General features: G+C 29.1%; 1 protein-coding gene across 1 annotated transcript in view; it reads right to left on the bottom strand.

The window, feature by feature from the left end:
• LOC139425406 (uncharacterized) overlaps window positions 1-21,087 on the bottom strand; it is a 74,501-nt gene extending 53,414 nt beyond the window's left edge. The window contains exon 1 of the mRNA XM_071180190.1: window positions 19,911-21,087. Within this exon, the coding sequence (XP_071036291.1) occupies window positions 19,911-20,454 (544 nt within the window). The 5' untranslated portion in view covers window positions 20,455-21,087. The remainder of the gene's footprint in view (window positions 1-19,910) is intronic.
• Window positions 21,088-24,217: the final 3,130 nt, after the last annotated feature.

Genomic DNA, 24,217 nt, shown 5'->3' with positions numbered 1-24,217 from the left:
TCTTATTTGCTGCTAAAAAATGGCGTCTGATTCAGTCAATGACTTTGATGGAACTAAATGAAAACGTGATAAATTAATGTCTGATATTTACAGGCTCCCGCTAGACGGCGTACTCGAGCGTTGCGATCGCGAATTCAAAACCGTTTTGAACATGGATGTAAATTAAAGCAAAATTAAATTAAATTCCTCAACAAAGTTCATCTCATAAAAGTAGTGACGTAGTGACTACTTTTATGACAGTTTGTAGTTGTTGAGAGTTGAGAAATTGTTTGTAGTCATTACATTAAGAAAAAAATTTGTAGCTATAGTTAATTACATTTGTATTAAAGTAGTTGCTGTTGTAGTTAAATACAAAAAGTAATGTAGTTTTTCCGACCATTGACATCAGAGTAGTGAATACTGGGCAATAGCAAGCACACCCTTGTCTTGTTATTATACCGATTAATCGATTAATAATAATCACGTCATTGGTAATTCGCATTCTAAGTATGATGTTCAGCAAGAACTGATAGCCTGAAATAAACTAAGTAATCTGATACTTGGCAAGATGTTTGGCTGATTGGCACTAAGGTAATGATACGCAGCGCAAATCTGCCAAGCAGTCAGTATGAAAAGAATCGCTGATTCAACGAGGAACTCGAAGAAATCGGCGATGTTGGCAATAAACAGCAGACCTTCATGTTTACTTTCGCAATCGGCTTTCGCTGAACTAATCTTATAAATCTATCGTAATAAAAAAGGTTTCTAGAGGGAGTTCTAGGAAAGCAAAAGCCGTAAACAAACATCTCATCGAAAATAAAAATGGTTAGAAAGTATTGGATAAATGTTTCTAAGAGCCTACGAAGTTAATTCTGATACTCAACTATTAGTCATTATATGTTTTTGGCATAATGTTTTACATCATTCGTAAGAAGTTCTTTTGTTCTATTTGAATTTATATCTTTTTTTACAGAGACAATTTTCAGATCATAGAAATGGAATGTCAAGTTGATAAAAATGAGTATTTCATTTTGCTTCTAATCTAGGTTCTAAGACAACAAATGCTGCTCTTAACGCCTTGTGCTGCCTATGGAGAGGGTGGCATATTTTAAAGAACCGCCGTTAAGGTTACGTTTTAGTGCGTAAAAATACGATCAATAGGATAAACGTTAAAATTACTAAGGTGCTTTATTTCTTATTTTGCGTACTGCACATTATAGAAAGTCCACTTCTTTGCCAGCTTGTCTTCTAATCCGTGGCCATTATTGCAACTTAAATTTATTATACCAATTGCGATCCAGCATCATAGAGTTTTCAAACAAACATAACTTGAAGGGCTAATGCATATTTTTTTTTATACGGCTGAATGTTAATATTTATATTTTGTAACATTTAAGTATAACCAACAGTTTGTGCCAATCACCTAAACTCAGACACGAGAAAAGATAATAAAATGTTGTATTTCCTAATGCCACTTGCCAATATCAGCAAGCTTGCTTGGTGAAACGAAGCGAATTTAAGACAGGGGGTGCGCTTCTTGTTTTTCAGTGGCGCAATCTATGGCCAAGAATACGACTTCATCCACACACACCTCACTACCCGTTTATAGGATGGACCTTTTCATACATCCCTTAATTCATCCCCGGATCGTAATTTTGATCTGAACCAGAGAACTACCAATCACCAATTCAGTACCCCCAGAGGTGTAATTTGTTATGGGGACATGGAGGACTTTGTGGCCCGACATATTTAACGTGCACCAGTCACCATTTACTGCATGGGGAAACTTCGAACCCAAGTCGTCTTAGACATGGGCCCAACGCTCTATCAACCAAGCTATCCCGGTCCAAGATGATAAAATGATGACAAAAACAATAGCCTCATGCTTCAAAATCGCAGACAACACTGACATTATAGGCATGGACTGTTTTGCCAAGCTATAAACAAAGTAACAGCATTTTAAAAGTCGAAATTCACGTGACAACTTTGTCTGTTAGTAAGTTATTTAAATTGTTTGCAAGAAATTTAAGCAAGGAATAATATTTCAATAAATATTTTTTTCATGATAGCTCAAAATTTGAAATGACTGAAAGTTTCAGAATGCTTTATCATTTTTCAAGCGATAGGTTTGGAATGAAAAACATTCTCAAACACCCCTATTCGTAAGCATTCCTTCAACTTTTCGAATTATAGAAAGTTATAAAAGTAAATACAGTTTTGCTTCGAAAAGAGATAATGCTTCCTTCTCTTCTTCAAATAACATTTTTTTTTTATTATTGTATTTATTTTTGAATTTTTTTAAAAATTGTTACTACTAAATATAAATATATAAAAGCACATTTATTTGATAAGTTTCTGGAGAATGTATCGAAATAAATTTATCTATTGCCCCGGAAAATGTAAATATTTTTACGTACATTTTATCTTTCGTTTTAGCAGAACTGGGGGTCGTAAAACTCACTACTCGCTTGAAATCAATTATTTTTTCTTTTGCTACCATTTGATGTCAGTGATGACGTACGTTGCCACGTGCCACATGAAGTAGTTTTTGAGAATATGAAAAACATATTAGAAATTGTTCGCTCTCTTTTTTTTTTCTTTTCCTTTTTGCTTTTTTTCAACTTTAAAATCCAGTTTTTCGAAGTTTCTGAATTTTTTTCAAGGCAGATCAATTCTAGTTTTGACATGCGATAAAATTTTAAATTGAACTAACTTTCATATAGATTTCTGTTTTATTTATTTTGATTAGATATCTTTTTCTTTTCAGTTTACTTTTTGAATTATCGTTGAATACTCAAAAATTTCTTCCAATATAGATTCATTTCATTCTATTTCATTTCTTTTGTCCTTTTTTAAAAACTGTCTTTTAAATTATCTTGAAGTATTTTGAGATTTTTGCTCAGTTCTCATTTTTGCAAATAATTCCTGTTAAATATTTGATATGAATGGCGTTGGTAAATAAAATCAAGGGTAGAAGAAACTAAAAAATGAAAACAAAAACGATTTTTTTATTTATTTATTTATTTTTTTTTATGTTTTTTTTTTGAAAAAGTTTAAGAATAAAAATTACTTAAATTTTTCATTTGAATGACAACCCTAAATAAAGCTAAAAAAGATAAAAAATAATATGATGCACAGTAAAAAACTGTATTTTTGAGAACAGATTAATTATTTTGATGAAGTACGTTAAAACCTGGTTTTATGGGACTTGTACGAATGATGTTCGATTGTAAAGTCCTGGTTTTATCGTCCCTGTACGGATGATATCAGACTGATTAAGTTCCGATCTTATCGGATCAGTAAGGATGATGTACGACCGATAAAGTCACGATTTTATCAGACCTGTACTAAAGTCCAAGACCTGTACTATGTCCAAATGAAATAGTCCTGCTTTTATTGGACCTGTATGAATAATGCACAACGTGCAAAATAAAAAATGGACCACCCTGAATAACTTTTGACCTTATGATCAGATCTTCGAGATCTAGGACTCAATCTTAATGGTTGGATGGTTGTACACAAATATGCTAATTCATTATTGCAGAAAATATTTTAAGCTACGAAATCTGACACAAAAGCGTGCTTTCTCTAAATAAGTTTGCCTTTTTTACGACGAATTCCAATTGTTGACCCCCAAAATATAGAGGGTAACCGCAATTTGGGAAATAGGGTCCCCATAGTCTGATCAGGAGAGAGATCCAAAGTTTAGACCCCTTAACGTTAATTTCATTTTTTGCGCATTTCGCCATATCTCGAGAATTTTGTAAGCGAATTGAATAATTTTTGCTCACAGCTATGAAATTTGCCTATCCCAAGATAATTCCATGAAAAATATAACTTTTCGTAAATATTTATTACTTTTTACCATTTTATTTAATAATGGTAAAAAAATTGAGTTGTGAGGTTGCAATTTTTTTCATAATTTTAAAGTATGTATTTGTACTTGGCAAAATGCAGAATTTTAAGAAAAATTGGTCGAATAGCTTCTGAGAAATCAGATTTTAAAAACACGGCTACTTTAAAATTCGGTTTCTCTGCAACTATTTGACCGATTGCGCTCATAATTTTGCCTTTTATCATGTAAAATTAAATCCGCTAAAATGATGTAAAATTTTTTATACCTTACCATTCAAAGTTTTTTCGACTATCATTAAATAAAATAATAGATATTTACTGAGAGTTATATTTTTCTCAGAAGTATCTTTAGATAAACAAATTTCATAGTTGTGTGCAAAACTTTTTACATTCGATTAAAATATTCTAGGCATATGGTGAAATACGCAAAAAAAATATGAAATTAACATTTAGGGGTCTAAACTTTGGACAGCTCTCCTGACCAAATTATGAGGATGATGTTTCCAGATTGCGGCGAAAAAAAGGTATGTTTGTTCAGAGAAAGTACGTTTCTGTCACTGATTTCGCAACTTAAAATATCGTCTGCACTAATTAATTTGCATGTTTGATATCACCCCCTCAAACCTTTACGATTGACTCTAAGAACTTAACTAGATCAAAAGTTATTCTGGATGATCCGTTTTTTATTTTGTGCACTGTCCAACTAATGACCTCCCGGTTTCAACCGACGGCGCCTTTTTTATTGTAAAAAAAGGGCATATTTAAAACGTGATATAAACTTGTCTTTACAATTTAGAACTAGTATAGCTAAAAATAGGTTTTTATCAAATACTGAAATTACATAAAATAGCAATTAGAAACTAGAGAATATAATTTGTGGAGACATTTTTTTCTCACATTGGACTTTTAAAAACGATGGCATTAACTAACAAATAGGCTATTCTGTTTCTCATTTATTTTCACATATATGCGAATATAAATGCACAATGCCATAGCTTGGTGGCTATATGCAACTAGTTTCGTGGGATTTCTGATAAATAGCAGCAGTATTTCAGTCAAAAAGGCCGAATTCTAGCTTTGTACAACTCTTCCTTAAATGTTGCTAAGGAAATTTTAAAATGTTTATCTAATTTTTTTTAAAATTGTTTTTAGGGGAACAAAAGAGTTTATTTTCTCTCAATATTAGCGTTCCACGGATAAAAATGATTTTAAAAGTGTTACATTTTAATTCTCAATACATTTTTCTAGAGCGTGAGGGACTTCTGTTCTAAATGTATTCGTAACAAAACTTCAGGGGGTTTATCTCCTAAAAAAGACCGCACAGGTCAGAAAATTCTGGAAAAAAGTCTTTCAAAATTTAAGTTCGGCTTATAAAATTGTTACTAACATTTGAATCCATCATTATTGTCCCTTTAATCCTTGCTGTAAGTGAGAAATTATATTAGAATAAGTCCACTTGATAAGCATACACTTTCGCAAACTCGACATTATTACAAAATCTCTTCTATGTTCTAAAAAGTCATGCATATTATAAGCGAGAGTTTCTTTTTTTTTAAGTATGCGTAAATAAAATATAATGTAGCATACACTGTTATAGCTTTTTCTAAAACTGATTAAAGAAAAACTTGTACGCCTTTTACGAAAGAATAGCTAAAAATGTGTTTATGTCTATTGAAGCAGCCGGCAGAAATCCTTACCAAATTTGATAATAATGTCTAGACTAGTCATTAACTAGGAAAAGCAATAGTTCTTAGCATTTTTTGCACAGTGTGTTTGTTAAAAATGACTCTCTGATCTCTTAATTTCGTTGCGGATGGTGAAAAGTTTCTTTTAAGTGTTAAGGATAGAAATCTATTTATAGTGCTCTTATAATATTAATAATAATTCGTTTTTTATTTTTTCTAATTTTTTTTTAAAAAGAGGAAACTTAACGTATTAATGACGCATAATTTATATAAAAACTAGCTGTACCCTACGTGCGTTGCAACGCTTTCAATTTGAATTTGAATTTTGTATTTAAGTGTGTAAATGACATTTGCGATTATGATTTGAAATGCAAATTTTATTTAATGGTGAAAAAAAGCAGTTAATTCTCTANTAAAAAAAGAGGAAACATAACGTATTCATGACGCATAATTTATGTAAAAATATTTTTACCGAAACTTTGACATGTTTAATAGGAATACTGTTATGGATGATTTTCCAGAAATTTTGACAATACTGTTGAGGATGATGATTCTCCGGTAATGGTGACGTGTTTGACTGTTGTGGATGGTTCTCTAAAAATTTTTATGTTAGTGATAGGAATACTGTTGTGAATGATTCTCAGGAAATTTTGACGTTATTCATAGGAATACTGTTGTTAATGATTCTCTGGAAATTATGACGTTATTCATAGGAATACTGTTATGAATGATTCTCAGGAAATTTTAACGTTATTGATAGGAATACTGTTGTGAATGATTTTCAGGAAATTTTGACGTTATTCATAGGAATACTGTTGTGAATGATTCTCAGGAAATTTTAACGTTATTCATAGGAATACTGTTGTGAATGATTTTCAGGAAATTTTAACGTTATTCATAGGAATACTGTTGTGAATGATTCTCAGGAAATTTTGATGTTAGTGATAGGAATACTGTTGTGAGTGATTCTCGGGAAATTTTAACGTTATTCATAGGAATACTGTGAATGATTCTCAGGAAATTTTGACGTTATTGATAGGAATACTGTCGTGAATGATTCTCAGGAAATTTTGACATTATTCATAGGAATACTGTTGTGAATGATTCTCTGGAAATTTTAACGTTATTCATAGGGATACTGTTGTGAATGATTCTCAGAAAATTTTGACGTTATTCATAGGAATACTGTTGTGAATGATTCTCAGGAAATTTTGACGTTATTGATAGGAATACTATTGTGAATGATTCTAAGGAAATTTTGGCATGTTTGATAGGGATAGTAATGTGAGTTATTCTCACCCAAAAGGAAAAAAGAACATTAAAGGAAAGTATCCAAAAAATATAACTCTGGAAAAGTGCACAGAAACGACATTTATATCTAGCAGTTAATCTTTTTGTTCATAAATTTAACAGATAGAGAACCTCTCGTCATTTGGAGTCAATATAATTCTTGTGCAAAAACATTCCTATAAGTACGTATCCTGAGTATCTAACTGTTTCTCTATTTAAACCAAATTTAGGAATAGTGCGCCTGAAAAAAAAGAAGAAAAAACGGGCAGCCCTGAATTACTTTTATTCTAATGATTGGATCTTCACGTTCTAGGATTCAATCTTAATGGTTCGAGGGAGTGATCTCAAATATGCTAATTAATAAGTGCATACGATATTTTTAGTTACGAAATCAGACACAAAAACGTACTTTCGCTGAATAAACATGCCTTTTTTTCTCCGAATTCAAATTTCTGATCCCCAAAATAAAGGGGGTAGCCGCAACTTGAGAAATATACTCTCAATAGTTTGATCAGGAGAGCGCTTCGAAGTTTGGATTATTTAGTGTTAATTTTACTTTTTGCATATTTCGAGAATTTCTTAAGCTAATTGAAAAATGTTATTCACACAATTATAATATTTGTTTATCCAAAGCTTAACCAAAAAATAATTTTCAGTAGATATTTATTACTTTTTATTATTTTTATTTAGTAATGGTCGAAACGATTTTGAATTTTGAGGTGCACAATTTTTTTGATAATTTAAGGAATATAACTTTCTGGCAAAATATCAAATTTGAGCAAAATTGATTGAATGGTTAGTGATAAATTGATTTTCCAAAAAGTCAGATATTTAAAATCCGGTTCCTCTGGAACTTTTCTATCGATTTTTTTCAAATTTGTATTTTGCCATATTCTGCAAAATGTTCATGCTCTTTCGTTACGTTCTTTAAAAGAATGCAAAACATTTTATACCTTACAATTCAACATTTTTTCGATCATTATTAAATAAAATAATAAAAATAATAAATATTTACTAATTTTTTTTTTCTTGCAAGGAATTATCTTTGAAGAAATTTTATGCTGATGTGCAAAGATGTTTACATTTGCTTAAAAATTTCTCGAAATATAGCGAAATACGTAAAAAGTAGAATTAACATGGGAAGTAGAAAGGTCCAACTTTGGAGCGCTTTTTTGACCAAACTATTGGGACCATATTTCCCTGATTGCTGCTACCCTCTATAATTAGGGGAATCCGAATCCGAAATCGAAATCCGAATCCGTTGAAGAAAAGGTGTGTTTATTCAAAGAAAATACGTTTTTGTGCCTTATTTCGTAACTTAAAATATCGTGTGCATTTATTAATTAGCATATTTGAGGTTATCCCTTCCAGCTGTTAAGATTGAGTTCTAGAATGTGAAAATTCGATCATTAGATCAAAAGCTATTTAGTGTGGTTCGATTTTTATTTTGTGTACTGAACACAGTAACTCTTTGCATCGTCTGGGAATATTAAAGATAAATTCCCAAAATATTTCTTTCGAAACTTAAGCTTCGAATTAATTTATAAGAAAGTTAAAAATTTCAAGAAGTACAAAATAAAAAGCTCGCATATTTTAAAAATTAATTTTTAGAAACAACGAGGTGCAAATTTTATTTTCCAAAATGCATCTTATTAACAGGAGCTTATGAAAGTAATAGGTGAAAGAAGAAAAATAATTTGCTTGTAAAATATATTTTGAGCTAACTTAAAACTTTATTAGACTAACAAGTAATAAAGGGTATATATCTATCTAAAAATTACGAAATATTAAAATATTGTTTTAAGTTTTCAAATTAAATATAAGGGTACACTTTATACCTCTTTTGTGAGAATCTCTCAATTATGAAACACTGTCAAATCATGAAATAGGATAATTGGCGAAAATATTTGGCTAAAACCTGGAAATAAATTAGATCCTTCTCCGATTCCCAGCTTTTTTCAGTCGCAAAGCATCAAATGAAGTGTCAGGTGTTTGACTGTTAAAGAAATTTAGAATAGTGTTTTTTTCAGTTCTTATTTCTGCGTCTGAAAAAATTATTGAAAGTACTTGAGAGAAATTCAAAAAATTATCTGATGAAAAAAATTTATTATAAAAAATTGAGATTATTTGAAAAAAATAATTCATTCGAATTTTTTTAAATTAACTGATGAACAACACATACCTAAATCATATTCTTATTTAAAAGTTACATATAAAATGATTAATTTTTAGCAATGATGACATGATTGTATAAATACATCATTCTGTATAAAAAATGAACATTTTTAGATTAAGTTAATTAATTCACATATTTAATTTTACCCGTACAACTAGTAGTCGGCAACGCAACGATCTATGGATGGTGTTTTTAATATAAATGTTAACAACATCGATCTCGAGCTCTTGACCTGCTCTGCATCTGGTAATAAAGTATACAGCTGCTTGCTACAACTTATTCTGCGAGGCAATATTTTCTAACAGTTAGTTTTGTTTTTAATAAAAAAAATAAATTTTATAATTTCTGAGTTCAAATCTGCTATGTTTCATAAGATGTTAATGATATTAAGTAATTGTGGTGAGTTTGAAGTGACAATTTGTTTTTTTTATTTATAAATGTATCGTTAAAAAAAGGTGCATGGTTTTGTAGATTAAAAAAGAAACTCGCTGTTTTAGCTGCCCTGATTCGGCCTCTTTTTACTTGTTTATTACGGTTTGTTCTTATTGCAAGCCGTGTACCATCATATGTTAGTGTTAGCATATTGTCCGAGCAGCGAAATTAAGTTCATTTTACAGATTATCGTTTAGGTTTAAATTTCGAAATTTGTATATTGTGGATAAGGTAATAAGTGTTTTATAATGATTCTTTTTCTCAAACGACGATTCTTACGTCATGGACCGATCAAAACAAATTCAGGCCCGAGGCCCACCAAATTCTCCGGGCCCCTTACAAAATATTTTGAAATTAAATTACCGAAGTTTACGTAATATTTTGAGTAATTAGTCCTAACAATGGAAAACAATCTATTAAACTGCATGATTCAAGATAAAGATTCTAAGAAATTTTGAAAGCAAACAATTGAAGATTATTTTTCTAAGATAAAGTTTACGTATCTATAAATTAAAGCAAAATATAAAGCAACAAAACAATGTTATATCAAAATAAAAATAGTTTGGTGATCACTAGAGCCCGGATTTTGATGACCTAAAAAATCTCAATTAAGGCCGTTAAAAAGTGCAAAAAATGCCCTTACAAACTGCACAAAATGCCCTTAAAAGTGCAAAAAATGCCTTTAAAATGCGAAAATTGCGCTAAAAATGCCTTATGACATGACTTAAATAGAAGTGAAAATATTGAACTAAAACAATGTTTTACTCTTTAAAATTATTATGAGTCGTTTCAAAAAATATAAAGCAATGCAATACTTGTTCTACGTTCATTAAAGTTTGACAAATATGTTTTATATCCAAAAATAACAAAAAAAAGGAAAATATATTGACTCCAAAACATTTTCATTTTGTATAGAAACTTAAATGAATATAACAACTTCCATCTCATAATATTACTAAATATCAGAATTACAGTGGATTATTAAATTTTTTTTTTAATATTTTGAAATGTAAACGAGCGTCTCTTGTCTGAAAGCAAATTTTTATACCAGGAGAAGCTTCTTTCAACGTCTACTGATGTTATTGGTGCGTACTTGAAAAGGACGGTCACACTTACTGACAATTCTTCTTCAATTTGAAAAGATGTTGCTTCACCTGTTAATATCCTAGAAATTTTCTTCATTGTTTGGAAGCCAGTGTAATAATAAAAAATTATAAAAAATAATAAAAATTAGAAAAATTTAACAAAAAATTTAAAAAATGCTTTAAAATGCAAAATACGCCCCAAAATTTTAAAGAAAATGCCCTATAAATCTCAAAAAATGCTCTAAAGGACAAAAAATGTCCAAAAATGCAAAAAATGCAAAAAAATGCAAATGTCATCAAAATCCGGGCCTTAGTGATCACAAACAATTGAAATCAGTGATTTTTGCTTAAAGTCACCGATTAGCTGAATTATTTTTTTTATTGTAAGCTGCAATTATTTTTAATTCAGTACTTAAACCAACACAAAGCTATCCCATCTTTCATTAGACTTTTTACTAATTTTTGAGGCCCCTCAGAAATTGTGGGCCCTAGGCCAATGCCTATTGCGCCATGACGATAATCAGGCCCTGCGTATTGAAATGAAAGGTTTTCAAATAACGATTCCTATAACGATTTGTTTTAACACAAATAATAAATCAAGCAGCAAATACACGTATGCAAGAAATGCTACTCCAGAGAGCCGCAAAACCACAATGATCACGTTGTAAGACAAATGGCTTCAACATACACCGGAAGTACAGGCAGTAAAGAGCTCGCAGTGCACCCTAGTGTAGAAAAAGTAAACACTAATACGTAGAAGAAAGTTGGAAAAAGCCCCGGGCAGAGGAATAAAACTAAGTCACCGCAATTAAAAAGCAGGCTAGGCTAAGTCAAAATCCCAGGAGAGTTGGGTTTCTAAGCCTCAAATTCCAAAGAATTGTCACATGAAGCAATGCAGAAGAGAATAATCAAAGTTTTATTTGTGATTTCTGTTCTTAAATCTGATCTGTAACAAATTCCGAATCATATTACGGTAAAAAGCAGCGGTATGTGAGTGCTATTTTTTTTACCAGAGCATGCCAGGAACAAAAAATCTGGTATACCAATATTGTTACAGGAATAATTACCATGAAATTCCTAAATCACTCCAATTAAATAATTATTACTGTTAAAATTACGATATAATATTTTGCGATAAAAATGGATTGCGTTAAAAATGGATATTTCGCGGTAAAAATGGATATGTTGCACCCAAAGTGCCGGTACTTTATACCAAATTTTGATCCGGAGTTTTTTTGACAGTGTTACTTAATTTAATAAAAGTTACAAACAGATTAAATTCAAAATTATTTATGTTCCTTTATTTTAAAACCTCACTGTGTTTTTTAGAGTAAAACGGTCAGTGTTATAATTTAATGCAATAAACAAAGATTTCAAAAAATAATTCATTTATACTAGAAAATAAAGTTTGTCCAGTAAATAATATTTATTTTTGGAGCTAAGAGCTAGCATATCTTTCAAATAAAAATTTCAACAATTTTATTCACGCAAGTGACATAGGGAATAAAGAAGAAATGTAAGCACCCGTTTTAGTCCAACTTTCCCCTATGTTGTCCCAAAACCTATTTTCATTTTCTTTCCCATTTCATTCGATTCTATTCCTTTCAATTGTCATTTTATTTTACTCTTCTCTTTGATAGTTTCTTTTTTATGCATCTTAAGTGTTCATGATAGATGAAGGACTTAAAGCTGTTATATATAAACTCTGAACTTTTAAATTGTGTGCATAGGGAAATGCTAGAGATTATTTATTTCGAATAAGCTAAATTAAATGCAAATAAATCATAGTTTTTCCAGAATGCATACATTGCTTGACATATTTTTAGAAGTTCATTTCAAAAATAGTACCGCTCTTGATATATATTTGTTTTGAATTTTTCTCTTAATGAAAATATAGAAGTATGCACATTAAATGTCTCAAAATAATTTTTAAGCGAAGAAAAAACAAAAACGCTAAAGAAATCTAACAAATTGCTACTGAACAAGGCAGGGAAACAAAACTTATAAGATTGTGGAAGGCGGCAAAGAATAGTTGAAAGTTAACTTTTAGAATCACTTCCTAGTTTCATCAAGCAAATAAACTTCTTTTGGTGATTTTCATTCAATCTTCTTCATTAAGGATATTATTGACTTTAATAAAAAAAAATTCCTAGTTTAAATATTCATCTGGGACTCTTAATGTATTTTCTTTACAGACTGTATTTTTGGAAAGGATTTTGAAATTATATATGAAGAATTTTAATTCGAAAAAAGAAAACTTTCATAATTCTCAAAGCAGCTTAACTCTTTAAACAAACTTGAAATACGATTTAATGGAAAATTGCATTTTTTACTAAGTTTTTTGCGAACAAATTAATTAATTAGAAAGTACTCCATGAATTAATATTAAACTGTCTAAGGATTTTACTTTAACTCATTAGTTAAATTAGAAAAGTTGCTTTTAATTAATTCATTCAAAAATTTATTTAAATGTTTAGAATAATATTTAGATGAATACCTTCTGCTGAAGATTTCATTCTAATATGTCGAATTAACTTCTCCCTAAATTATTACTATTATTTATGGTAATGATGAAGAAAATAATTTAATTCATAATGAAGAAACTTAAAGTAAGGAGGGATAGTAAAATAGTTTGATAAATTATTATTATTATTATTTAGTCATTTATTATTATTTACTTTGAAGTAGATAATTTTTTTAATTCTGAATGTTTTTAATTTTTGAGAACGCACTGTATGTCAAAACTAAAAATTCCCAAATTAGCAATTAAATATAATTTTTTATACTTGTAAAATTAAGCAATACAAAAATTAAGCAATAAAAAGATCGTATGACATTGGAGCACTCCAACAAACCATTAGTTTTTGCACTTATCAAACATTTCCTCTTTTATACTAGAATGTGAAAGAAACCGAAGTGTTTTTTTTATTCTTTTTGAGGACAGTAAAATAATAGTACTCTCCAACCGAATGAGTTCAGTGGCACGCTGGTGTAAGAATCTTAAGTACTAGTTTAAGACGATCCGTTTGGTTTCTTTTAATTCTATACAATATTTTTTTCTTTACAGAAGCCCTGTGGTAATAAAGACCAAAAGTACATTTTGTAACTAAATTACGATTCAATTTAAAGATTCAAATTTCTCGTCCTTTTTCATTTTTTTTTTCTGTCTGGGAAAACATGCGTCTTTATATGATTGAAATTTCCATTAATCCTTTTAAACTAATAGAATAATACATACTGTTAAGTGCCACTGCTTATAATTGCTACATAAATGCTTTTCGATTTCTGTTTAAAGTAAAATTATTATTAATGAGTTCTTAAATATTAAAGCATTATGAATTATTATGAATGTATACATTATGAATTCAAGTAAAATTATAATTAATGAAGGAATGAAATGAGTATATAAAAAAATGACAGAAGCACTTTTTGTGAATAACAGGACTGAATCTAAGATAAAATTTTTTTTGAGTTTTCTACATAAATGCACAGTAGGAATAAAAAGTTTCGAAACACTAACAGAAATCTACGCAATCCTGCCATGATTTAGTAAGCTTTATTCAAATGAAGAAAAAAACTCAATTTTAAAACTATGAATCACTTAAAAGTATTATTTGCTCATGCACATAATCGCACATAAGTGAAGGAAAATATAAAACAAACATTAAGCAATAAACTGCAGAGTATTAACTGTTCAAATCTACATTATAAACTAACCGTTTCTTTCCAGTTTTGCTAGAGAGAGCTGAGGTTCGTTGGTCGGAGAGAAACTTTAAGAGAAACGGTACTGTGACGTCACAGTATAAACTTTTAGTCTTGGTCTCTTATGATATTGCAAAATTAATATAAATATGCAATAATTTTTCTATATAACGATGTCATATGTGTAAAAAGGTATAAATAAAACCTGTAATTTTAATATATAACGAATTTTTCAACTCGTGAACAGTTAGATCTATCTACTAGGTTTTGATGTAATTTAATTGAGTGCAAAGGCAAAAAATACTTAGGAAACAATACTTGACTTGTTAATAATATTAGACATGTAAATAGGTATGCATTAAGGAATGTACTTTTTTTCTAAATCCTATACAAACTTAATTTCTAAACCATTGATTGTGTATTCGTCTTAATGCTGGTATCATTTAATTCAGCGTAAAGTACAAGTCACCCCCTCTTTTTAAACCCTCACACAGCATCAATGAATTCAAGATGCTCCCATCTTGAATCCTCCATCTTCAACTTCGAAGTTGGGATTAAACCCCAAATTTTAAAACAGTATTCAGCTTTCTACTAGTTTTTTTTAAATATTAAGCTTTTCTTGGAGACACTTGGGTTGACCTGTACTGATTCGGTTCATTAAATGTGATTAGCTGAAAACATTATTAATGGAATTATTTAAAATATTTATTAATACGATTAATTAAAAACTTTAGCTAGAAATTTAAAAAAATATTGCATCAAAAATGATTTTTCGTTGGATTAACAAAATTTTGTAATTTTCCTACGACATTTTGTTGCGATGAATATATGACGGACTAATATTAATTTGATCTGCAAATTTTTCTCTTACATTAGATATTTTCTGCGTATAAATAGTGGATTAATTGTTTGATGAAATGCTTAGTATCTGATTTAATATTTTCCAAATTGTCTCTTAAACCCTAGTTTTTCCTAATTGTACCTTTCATAGAATATTCATTTTCAAATGTTTGAAAATTCATTAGTACAAAATTAATATAATTTAATAATTAGTACAAATATTATTAGTTCACAGTTTCAAAAGTCATTCGGCAATTCCCAAAAAGTTAGAAATACCACAGATCTAAGCTCTGGCAGTAATATGGTATAAATTTCATTCACAGTAAAATTTAGACCGAAATCGGGAGAATGTTAGCCTTCATCGGTGAATATCAGCAATCGCAATCGCAGTCGCTTTGGTGAATGTCCGAGATATTTGCAATGTTCGATATTAATTTATTCAACGATATTTTAATATCGGATAAGGATAGATTACGGAAGATATTACTGTTGGGAATATCGGGCAAAGATTTTTACTCTTAAAAAACATTAGGTTCGAAAATGCCTGTTATTTCTCCCTACATCTACCCGGTAATACCAACAGTGTTGTTTTTCCTATTAGTTAAATAAATAACTCCTATTAAATTAAAATATGAAGTTTTTGGCTACTACTGAAAAAAAAAACTTTCGCATTTAAATGATATGCAAAAAGGAGTGTACCAAAGAACTTAAATCATATGTTATCTTATATTGTAAAAGTAACTCTTCTGTCCCAGATAAGCGTAGCAGCAAAACACAAAACAATTTTTAATGTAGGTTGTTATTAACTAAAATAAATCAAACATAATCTATTTCTTTGAAGTTTTTATTATTCTTTATAATTTCTTTAAATTATTAAGTTTTTAATGAACAATTTCATAGAGTTATGAATTGCACAGTAACTATTTTTCTATACTGCTAAGATTTCCATTGAATTAGTTAAATCAAACAGAAATTCAACCATTTAAAAATATTAAATATTTTATTTCTTAGGAGAGAAATACTTTCGTATTTAAATAATGTGAGAAAAAAATATACCAGAACATTTAAATCACATCTTCTTTATGAACTAAAAGAACAACGCTACCCTTTCAAAATAAAACAACTTAGCACGTTAAGACAATGCATTCTTATTAGTCGTTTTTCGCTGAAATAAGTGGATCATTATCAATTCTTCTAAAATTGCTATAATCTTTTCATTAGGGAACAATTCCATACGTTGAGAAAAACAGTATTGTCAAAACTGCGAGAATATGATAACATTTTCCGATTTTCTGGCTCTATCAAAACACTAAAAAGTACTGTAATTTTTACTGTAAGGACTTGATAATGATATTGGTAAAATTAACAAGAAAGATATGGTTTGATAATTTGGGATAAAACTTGGTAATTTTATCCCAATACCTTAGTGCATGCATAAAAACCTTACCTTACCTTAGTGCCTTAGTGCATGGCATAAAAACCACCTATTCGTTTAAATTTACTTTACAGCTTTGTATTTTTTACTTAATGTGAGTTAGTATAAATTATAAATTTTAAGACTAAAATTTCCAGTACATAAATCATTAGATATAAACGGAAAAATTATCTAGCGAATATTTTAAATACCGTACATTTTGGTTTTATTAACCAGAATTGTGATTTATTTATTAGAAATGTCATTACCATACAGTACGGTAACTTTACTAGAATTGTTTTCTCTGTGTAGAGTTATAAATAACGCAATGAACAACTTTCAGGACTAATAATATTTTTATTAAATTCGTTACACCATATTAAATAAATAACTTCTATCATTTTAATTTCTACATTTAATATATAACTTTTATGATTTTCTATCAAATATTTTGCAGCTAGATTTGCTTCGCTAGGAAATTCTTTTAGCTACTTCCTGCATGAAGAAAAAAGTCTGAAAAAATTACCATACTAAATGATATTAACAATTATGATAAAAAAAATCTTTATTTTTGATTAATAAAACCAGAAAATAATTTAACCATTCATTTGGTAATTTTTCCGTTCATACGATAATGGTTTACCGGAAATTCTGGTTTTAAAAATTATAGTTCTTATTATCACTCATTTCATAAAAAAAATTCAAAACTTAAAAGTAAATTTGACCAAATAAATGAATTTTATGCCATGCTCTAAACTATCATGATAAAATTACTACCTTTATCAAATTTTATCACAAATTATAAAACCCTATTTTATTGTCAATTTTACTAAAATCATTACCACAGTGCTTCAGTAAAACTTACTGCGCTTTTTGTTGCTCCCATAGAGCCAAAAACACGGAAAAATTTACCATATTCTGGTAATTTTAACTGTACCTTTTTCCCAGTGTGAGACCCGAACTTTAAATAATCATAGAAAAGGCAATTTTTATCTAGAAATCTGCAGCTTAGAGGAAAGTAAATACATAAATGCGATGAAATATTTTATTTTAATAAAATTAGTTAATTGAATGTAATTAATCTTAATTCATTATTACATAAAAATGATAAACTTTAATGTTTTGCATTTTTTGTTCGTTGTAAGATATTTTTCCGGTGACCAGATTTATAAGCTGTGATTTTAGGTTAGGAGAGCCATCGAAAATGTTTCAGATATGAGGACAACCATATATTTAAAAAAATATTAATTTATATGTGCAGCAAGTTTTTTTTAAAAATTGATAACTAATATCAGGTCAAATCAGATCCTTCTAAGCAGTTATATATAATAAAATATTCTACATTTAAACTCACGTAAAATGAATAAGTACATGGTTATCAATTTCTGTTTTAATTTTTTGCTGGAATTATTTTAAGACGAGTGTAGCGTTTTCATCCGTTAGTCTCAGCATGGTGTTTTTTTAGTTTTCGCTTACAAAGAAAGACAAAATTATCTTAATTTAAGGAAAAACTATGTTGTTTAAAAAAGCATGCACATTCTTTTTTTATTATTATTCGCTGAATATAAAGGAGAGGAGAAATTCGAAAACCTTTGAGAACACATGTTAAAATTTGGGAACAATTTCTGTTCTCAACAAGTTAGAATGATTTTCCATTCGAAGATAAATTCCAGGATTCCAGAATTGAGAAAGTCTGGGCACCTTGGTGTATATACTCACATTTTTTTCAAGAAACAAAAGACTCTAGACTTAAATAATAAAATATTGAAACGTCATAAGACTTTTAATATGGTTACTTGTATCTATTTTTTTTAAATCTTCGTTACAAATTTACATTGTAATCGAAAACTTCGAACAAAGAGGGTAAATCCAGTTACGTAGTTACAAAGACAATCATTTTGTGAAAGCAAACAAACAGAGCAAACTCTTAAAATGTTACTTAGGTGATAAAAGAGTACCAAATGTTGCCCCATATATTGAATGCTGGATCTCATAATGTTAATAAATATAACTACTGGGCTCTGCTCCCTGTTCACCAAGGCTCCCAAACCCCCGAAGATAAAAGTTTCACGGTAAATCAGACCTTTTGTACCATAACACGCCAATAATTACACTGTAAAAAATTTCCATTCAAATTATGGTATAAAGTACAGGCACTTTGTGTGCATCGTCTGTGAAATCCATTTTACCGTAAAATCCATTTTTATCGTAAATTATTATACCGTTAATCTATTACAGCAATATTTATTTAATTTACACAGTCAGGAGTTTTACGGTTATCATTACTGTAAAAATTACAGTTTATCAGACATTTGTTCCATAACATGTTCCAGCATAAAGTACCGGCACACTGATTAGTCGGTACTTTTTACCGTAATTTGAACTGGAATTTTTTACAATGTAGTTATTGAAATAAAATATTTTAAATTCAAATAAATGACATGAAATAAAAAACTTGCAAAACCAAAATATTGCTTTTATAAAACAAATACTATTGAAGAATCACAACTTTGTTAAAAACACAATTATAAAGTTCAGAAATTTGAGCTATCACTGCTGTAAAATAACTTAATTATTAGTTAAATTGTAAAAAATGCCACGCAATTCAAACATTTTCAAAACTATACATTAATTTTGCTTTTTAAAAGCAAATAGTTATCTATGATAGAACATTTTACTTGTTAATAGGAATTATTAGGTTTCAACTTTTTCAATTTTTCCCAAGTTTCAGCTAATTTTTTCCCCAGCTTTTCCATGTCGGAGCGAGAAAAGAACTTTCATTCAGAAATTCGTTAACATCTACGTTAACGCTTTCATGCTTATGACAGACCCGCAAGCTTGATATTTCACATTTTTGTTGCCGACGTGAAAAAGAAATGAGGACTTTCTTTGTCTCAGTGTAAGCGAAATATATTTCTTTATAGATTTGGATTAGAAAAAAAAAATTTGGTGAAAGGCTTTTATGCAATTTCAAAATGTTTTTTAAGGGTTACAGCGCTTGAAAATTGATCTAATTTTCAAATTACTTCCAAAGCATTGAAAAACAAAGCATTTTTTTCTTGTTCTGAGAACGCTTATCCGAAAATTTTCGAATTAATGTTATAGCGTTCACTTTCACAGATTTATAGTGGAATAACATTGTCATTTATAAGTGAAAAAAAAATTCAAAAAGTATGCAAAATTTAAGAAAAATGATAATATTTCAAAATTTTTGAATTTTTTTCAAAAAATATTGGATTGCGACACAACAATTTTTGAATTTGTTTAAAAAATATTGGAATACGACATACCAATTTTTGAATTTTTTTCAACAAAATATTGGATTACGACGTACCAATTTTTGAATTTTTTTCAAGAAAATATTAGATTACGATACAACAATTTTTTGAAAAAAAAATTGATTGCCTATAAAGTGTGCGTGCGATTTGCTTATTTAAAAAAAAATGACTTACCTATTTGTGGGACATCATAGGGACGCCTGAAGTTACTGAGTTTTGGAGAATCACTCATGGAAGGAACAGATATTCTCTTTTCTAAGTGTGGAGTTTGTTCCGAAACTATTTCTCCCTCTGTACAGTTTTTCGAGTCACTAAAATTGCCAGTTTTAGTTGCGCACCTCTCCGACTTAGCACTTGACCATTTTGCAAGCATAAAACTTCTCAAGGGATGGTATCTCTTCCGACGTCCGTACATGGAATCCCCACCACCATTAGCAAGCATGGATCGGGTAAGTTTTGTTAAAGTGTTTGGTGGGTGAATGAATGCATTGTGTCGATGAGTTGGCATTCTTGAAGAAAGTAACTCAACTTCTGCATCGTAGGAATTCGGTAGGTATTTAATTGAAGTAGGTCGATTGTTTTCACTTGTGTACAAATCTCCATCGTCTGGCTTTGGCGTCGTTTGTTTTTGGTAGCGAGGTGCGTAAGCTGTGATCGTGCTACAAAGAACAACTACCACAATCAAAAATGGAGTAAAATCTTTCGAATTTATATTCATTTTTCTGTATCTCTAAGCATTCAAAGCTACGTTAGTGTGAAATAGTAAGAAGAAAAAAAGCATACGTTAGAATGTGTTCATTATTAAAGTTCAGATCACTTCATTATTTGCCAGTTCACATAATTTCCAACATTTATGTAAAACTTAAATCATTTAGTCTTTCGTGACAAATAATCTGATTTTTTTTATTTATCTCTTAATTTATTTATTTTATAAAATGTTCGCTTCTTTCCACTAACTAATCGTTTGATTTATGAGGATCGTTTGCTTTTTTGTCCGATTTAAATTTTTAAAACTTTTTTTTAATTTGAATAAAGAGTTTGTTATTATTTTTCAAAAAAGAAATCGTCTGCTCTTTTCTGTTGTAGTGAAAATAAAATAGGTTTCTTGTTGAAATAAAATTGAACAGTGATTCGTTCTTATGAAAGAGAGAGAGAGAACGGGAGCTGTCAATTGTTTTGGAAAAAAAATATCTGATCCGGCCAAAAATATCAGCTGACAGCACACCTGAGAGCTGTGAAAAGGGAGAGCGTGGAAGAGACAGAGCCGTGTGTGAGATAGAGAGTTTTGTAATAGAGACAAAGGGGACAGCCGGATAAGGAAAAGAGGGGTTAGAAACGAAGCGCGCGCAACTGGCAGGTCGATTGGAGGATGTAATTGGCTGCATGTCCGGATTGGGAGAAAGGTCAGCTGTCCGACTGATGGCGGGAACGATCGCGGAACGATGAATGAAATCCAGAAGGAGGGAATTTTGTATTTAGGAAAAGATACATCGGACACGCGGCATTATTATTTACTATAATATATTGCAATATTTACATTATATTTTAATATATATACATACATAAATTAATCTAAATATAATTTTTGTTACTAATTCGAAAAAATATTTTTATAAGATGATGAATTAAAGATAATGCAACTGCGATCTTGCGGAATTTTTTATGTGTTGCCAACAAGCCGTAAAATCTTATCAAAATATAATTCAGATTATTAGCCTGGAGTCTAGGAGCTTCTAGAAGTGAAATATTTCAGAGAAATATTCACACAAACAGAAATTGAACAGAAACTATTATCTACCTCCGGTTTCGTTTTTGTGATTTCCGGTAAGTTCGACAGCTATCATCTATTAATAAAATTACTGTAACAGAAGTTCTATTAGACGCAAATTCAAAAACAAAATAGCTTTGAAAACTAGAAGAATTGGATATTATTATAAGATAATAAAACATTATAATATTCGATTATATTATTATAAGATAATCGACAAATAAGTACTCAATTCAATTTTTCGAAAATACATAGTAAATATTACAGTTGGATACATAATCGATACAGATCAAAGATACAGTCAATACATTAAGAAATTCCGATTGTTATTCCGGCTATATAGTGCATATACAGTTAAGATTTATATCTGACAACATCTGATTTCTTTCCTTTCTTTCTTTCCTTCTTTTTTTTTGTTGTTATTTTTTACATCAACTTTACGCTCAAGCGTATTAGAAAAAATTCTTGAGAGAGAAAAATAATTTTTTCGATGAATAAATTGCGAACAAATCGAAATTTCGAAATTTTTTTTTATTAAGATCAGATATATAAATGGCTCTTTCATCAAGTCAAATTTAAACTCGGTAGTTGCTTAGTTGCTTTCCTGCGGTTTGAAAAGCTGCCCACAGGGTAATTTTTATTTCAAGTTTTAAAGTTAATAATTCTCGAACTAATTATGGAATGTTGAATTTTTTTATTCCTTTATATTCTTTTCAAATTTTTGTTTTCATATCTTCATAATTTCAAGATTTATAGTTTTAGACAGCAAAACAAAATGTAACGTAAAATTGAACACCAAACAGCAGTGGTGGCTCTTTGCTACATTTCAGTATAGAATGATTTTATCAAACTTTTGAAAAAATTTCAGTGTTCCAACTGAAGTTTTTAAATGATAAATTTAATAAACAAATCACATCTGTATTTTTTCAGCAATTACTGATTGTTTCTATTTAGTATTATCCTAATTTTAGTTACTAATTTATGTTTATTATGATGAATACATTACATCACTATACTACATCTAGAACTGTTTTTTAAAGATAGAAAATTAAAAACTCAACCTCAATTTAAGAGAAATAAAACTTTATGAACAGCGGAAATGCGATTTTCTTTAACCTTTAGAAAATGTAGTTTTTTTCCGCTAGTAAATATATATCGATGTTTACAATTTATAAAAATTAAGTACTAATGTTATTCAATAAAAAATTAAATTCTATTTTAAATACTTAGGCATTTATTTTTTTAATTCTATTGCTTTTTAAACTTATTCTCTTTAAACTCATGTGTTTAATGATAGTTTTTCTTCGGGTAAGCTTAGGCAAATTTTCTATGAAAAAGTCTTCTGAAATTAGCATGAATGTATGTTTCAATCAAGTAAAATAATTTGATTTATTATGTATGGATAATATATTATATTAAAAGTAAAATAAGTAGGACATTTCTAAATTTTTTAAAAAAAATGTATTATTTTTTTATGAATAAAAATTAATTTTATTTTAAAATGAAATTATACTAAAGGAATTAAATTGTAATTGATTTAATAAAAGCATCCAAAGCGTATATAGCAGCATGTCAAATTTCAGTATTTTTGCATACGAAGATTTTCATAAGATCTTATCAAAATATGTAAGCAAATTCAGACATTACTTGGAGAAGAAAATTTAATTATATTACCATACTGTATTGTTATGACATTTATAATAAAAATAAACAACTAATACATTTATAATAAAAATAAACAACAAACAACAATGATTAATAAAACAAAAATAAATGGTATTAAAACAAATCATTTGTTATTTTTCTCTACATGTGGTAATGGTTTAGTGGAAATTTTTGTTTTTAAAAGAATACATCTTATTACCACACATTTAGTAAAAAATACAAAACTAATAAGTAAATTTAACCAAATAAATGATTTTTATGCCATGCTCTAAAGTATAATTATAAAATTACTGTATTTTATCACGCATTTCAAAACCATATTTTATTGTTAATTTTACCGAAATTATTACCACAGCACTTCAGTAAAAAGTGCCGAGCTTTTTGGTGCTTAAATAGGGCGAGCCGGAAGCACGGTAAATTTTACTACATTACAGTAGTTTTGAACATGCTAATTTTCTAAGTGTAAAACGCGCCTTTTGAAGCCATTGAAATTGATAAATAAGGCATTAAAATCATATCATTCGATCAAAAACATTCAATTTGCATTTTATAGACTGCATATAAATTGTTAAGTTCATGATTTTTATATAGTAAACAATACAAAAACTATGTTCCACTGAAATTTGAGAAATTACTTTTTCATGGAAACCACAATTCTAGATATTATAATAAAGGAAGATGAGGTTTTTGAAACTTATTCTTTAAGTTGTTTTTTCGGTTGATGCAGTTTTACAAAGGAGAAGCAACTTGTACAGAATTTAAAAATCGTTTGTCATCATACAATTCAAAGGCTTTACGAGTTAGAAAACTACAGCAGGTGAACTGTTGAAAGATTTACTTGATAAAATCACTAAATGCTATTTTTTTCCTAGTTATCTATTTCTCCGAAGGAAAGCAACATTTACAGAATTTAAAACTCTTCGCGTGATTTTGTTGATTGGAAGATAAGTTATTTAGTATTGTTATTTCTTTTCAAAATTATATTTTTTCCCTGTTGTACCCATTATGCATTTTAAAGTGCTTATATATATATATATATATATGTGTG

This window comes from Parasteatoda tepidariorum, chromosome 4 (assembly GCF_043381705.1).
Source record: "Parasteatoda tepidariorum isolate YZ-2023 chromosome 4, CAS_Ptep_4.0, whole genome shotgun sequence".
In the NCBI taxonomy this organism is placed as follows: Eukaryota; Metazoa; Arthropoda; class Arachnida; order Araneae; family Theridiidae; genus Parasteatoda; species Parasteatoda tepidariorum.
This window is presented reverse-complemented; position numbering and strand designations above follow the sequence as displayed.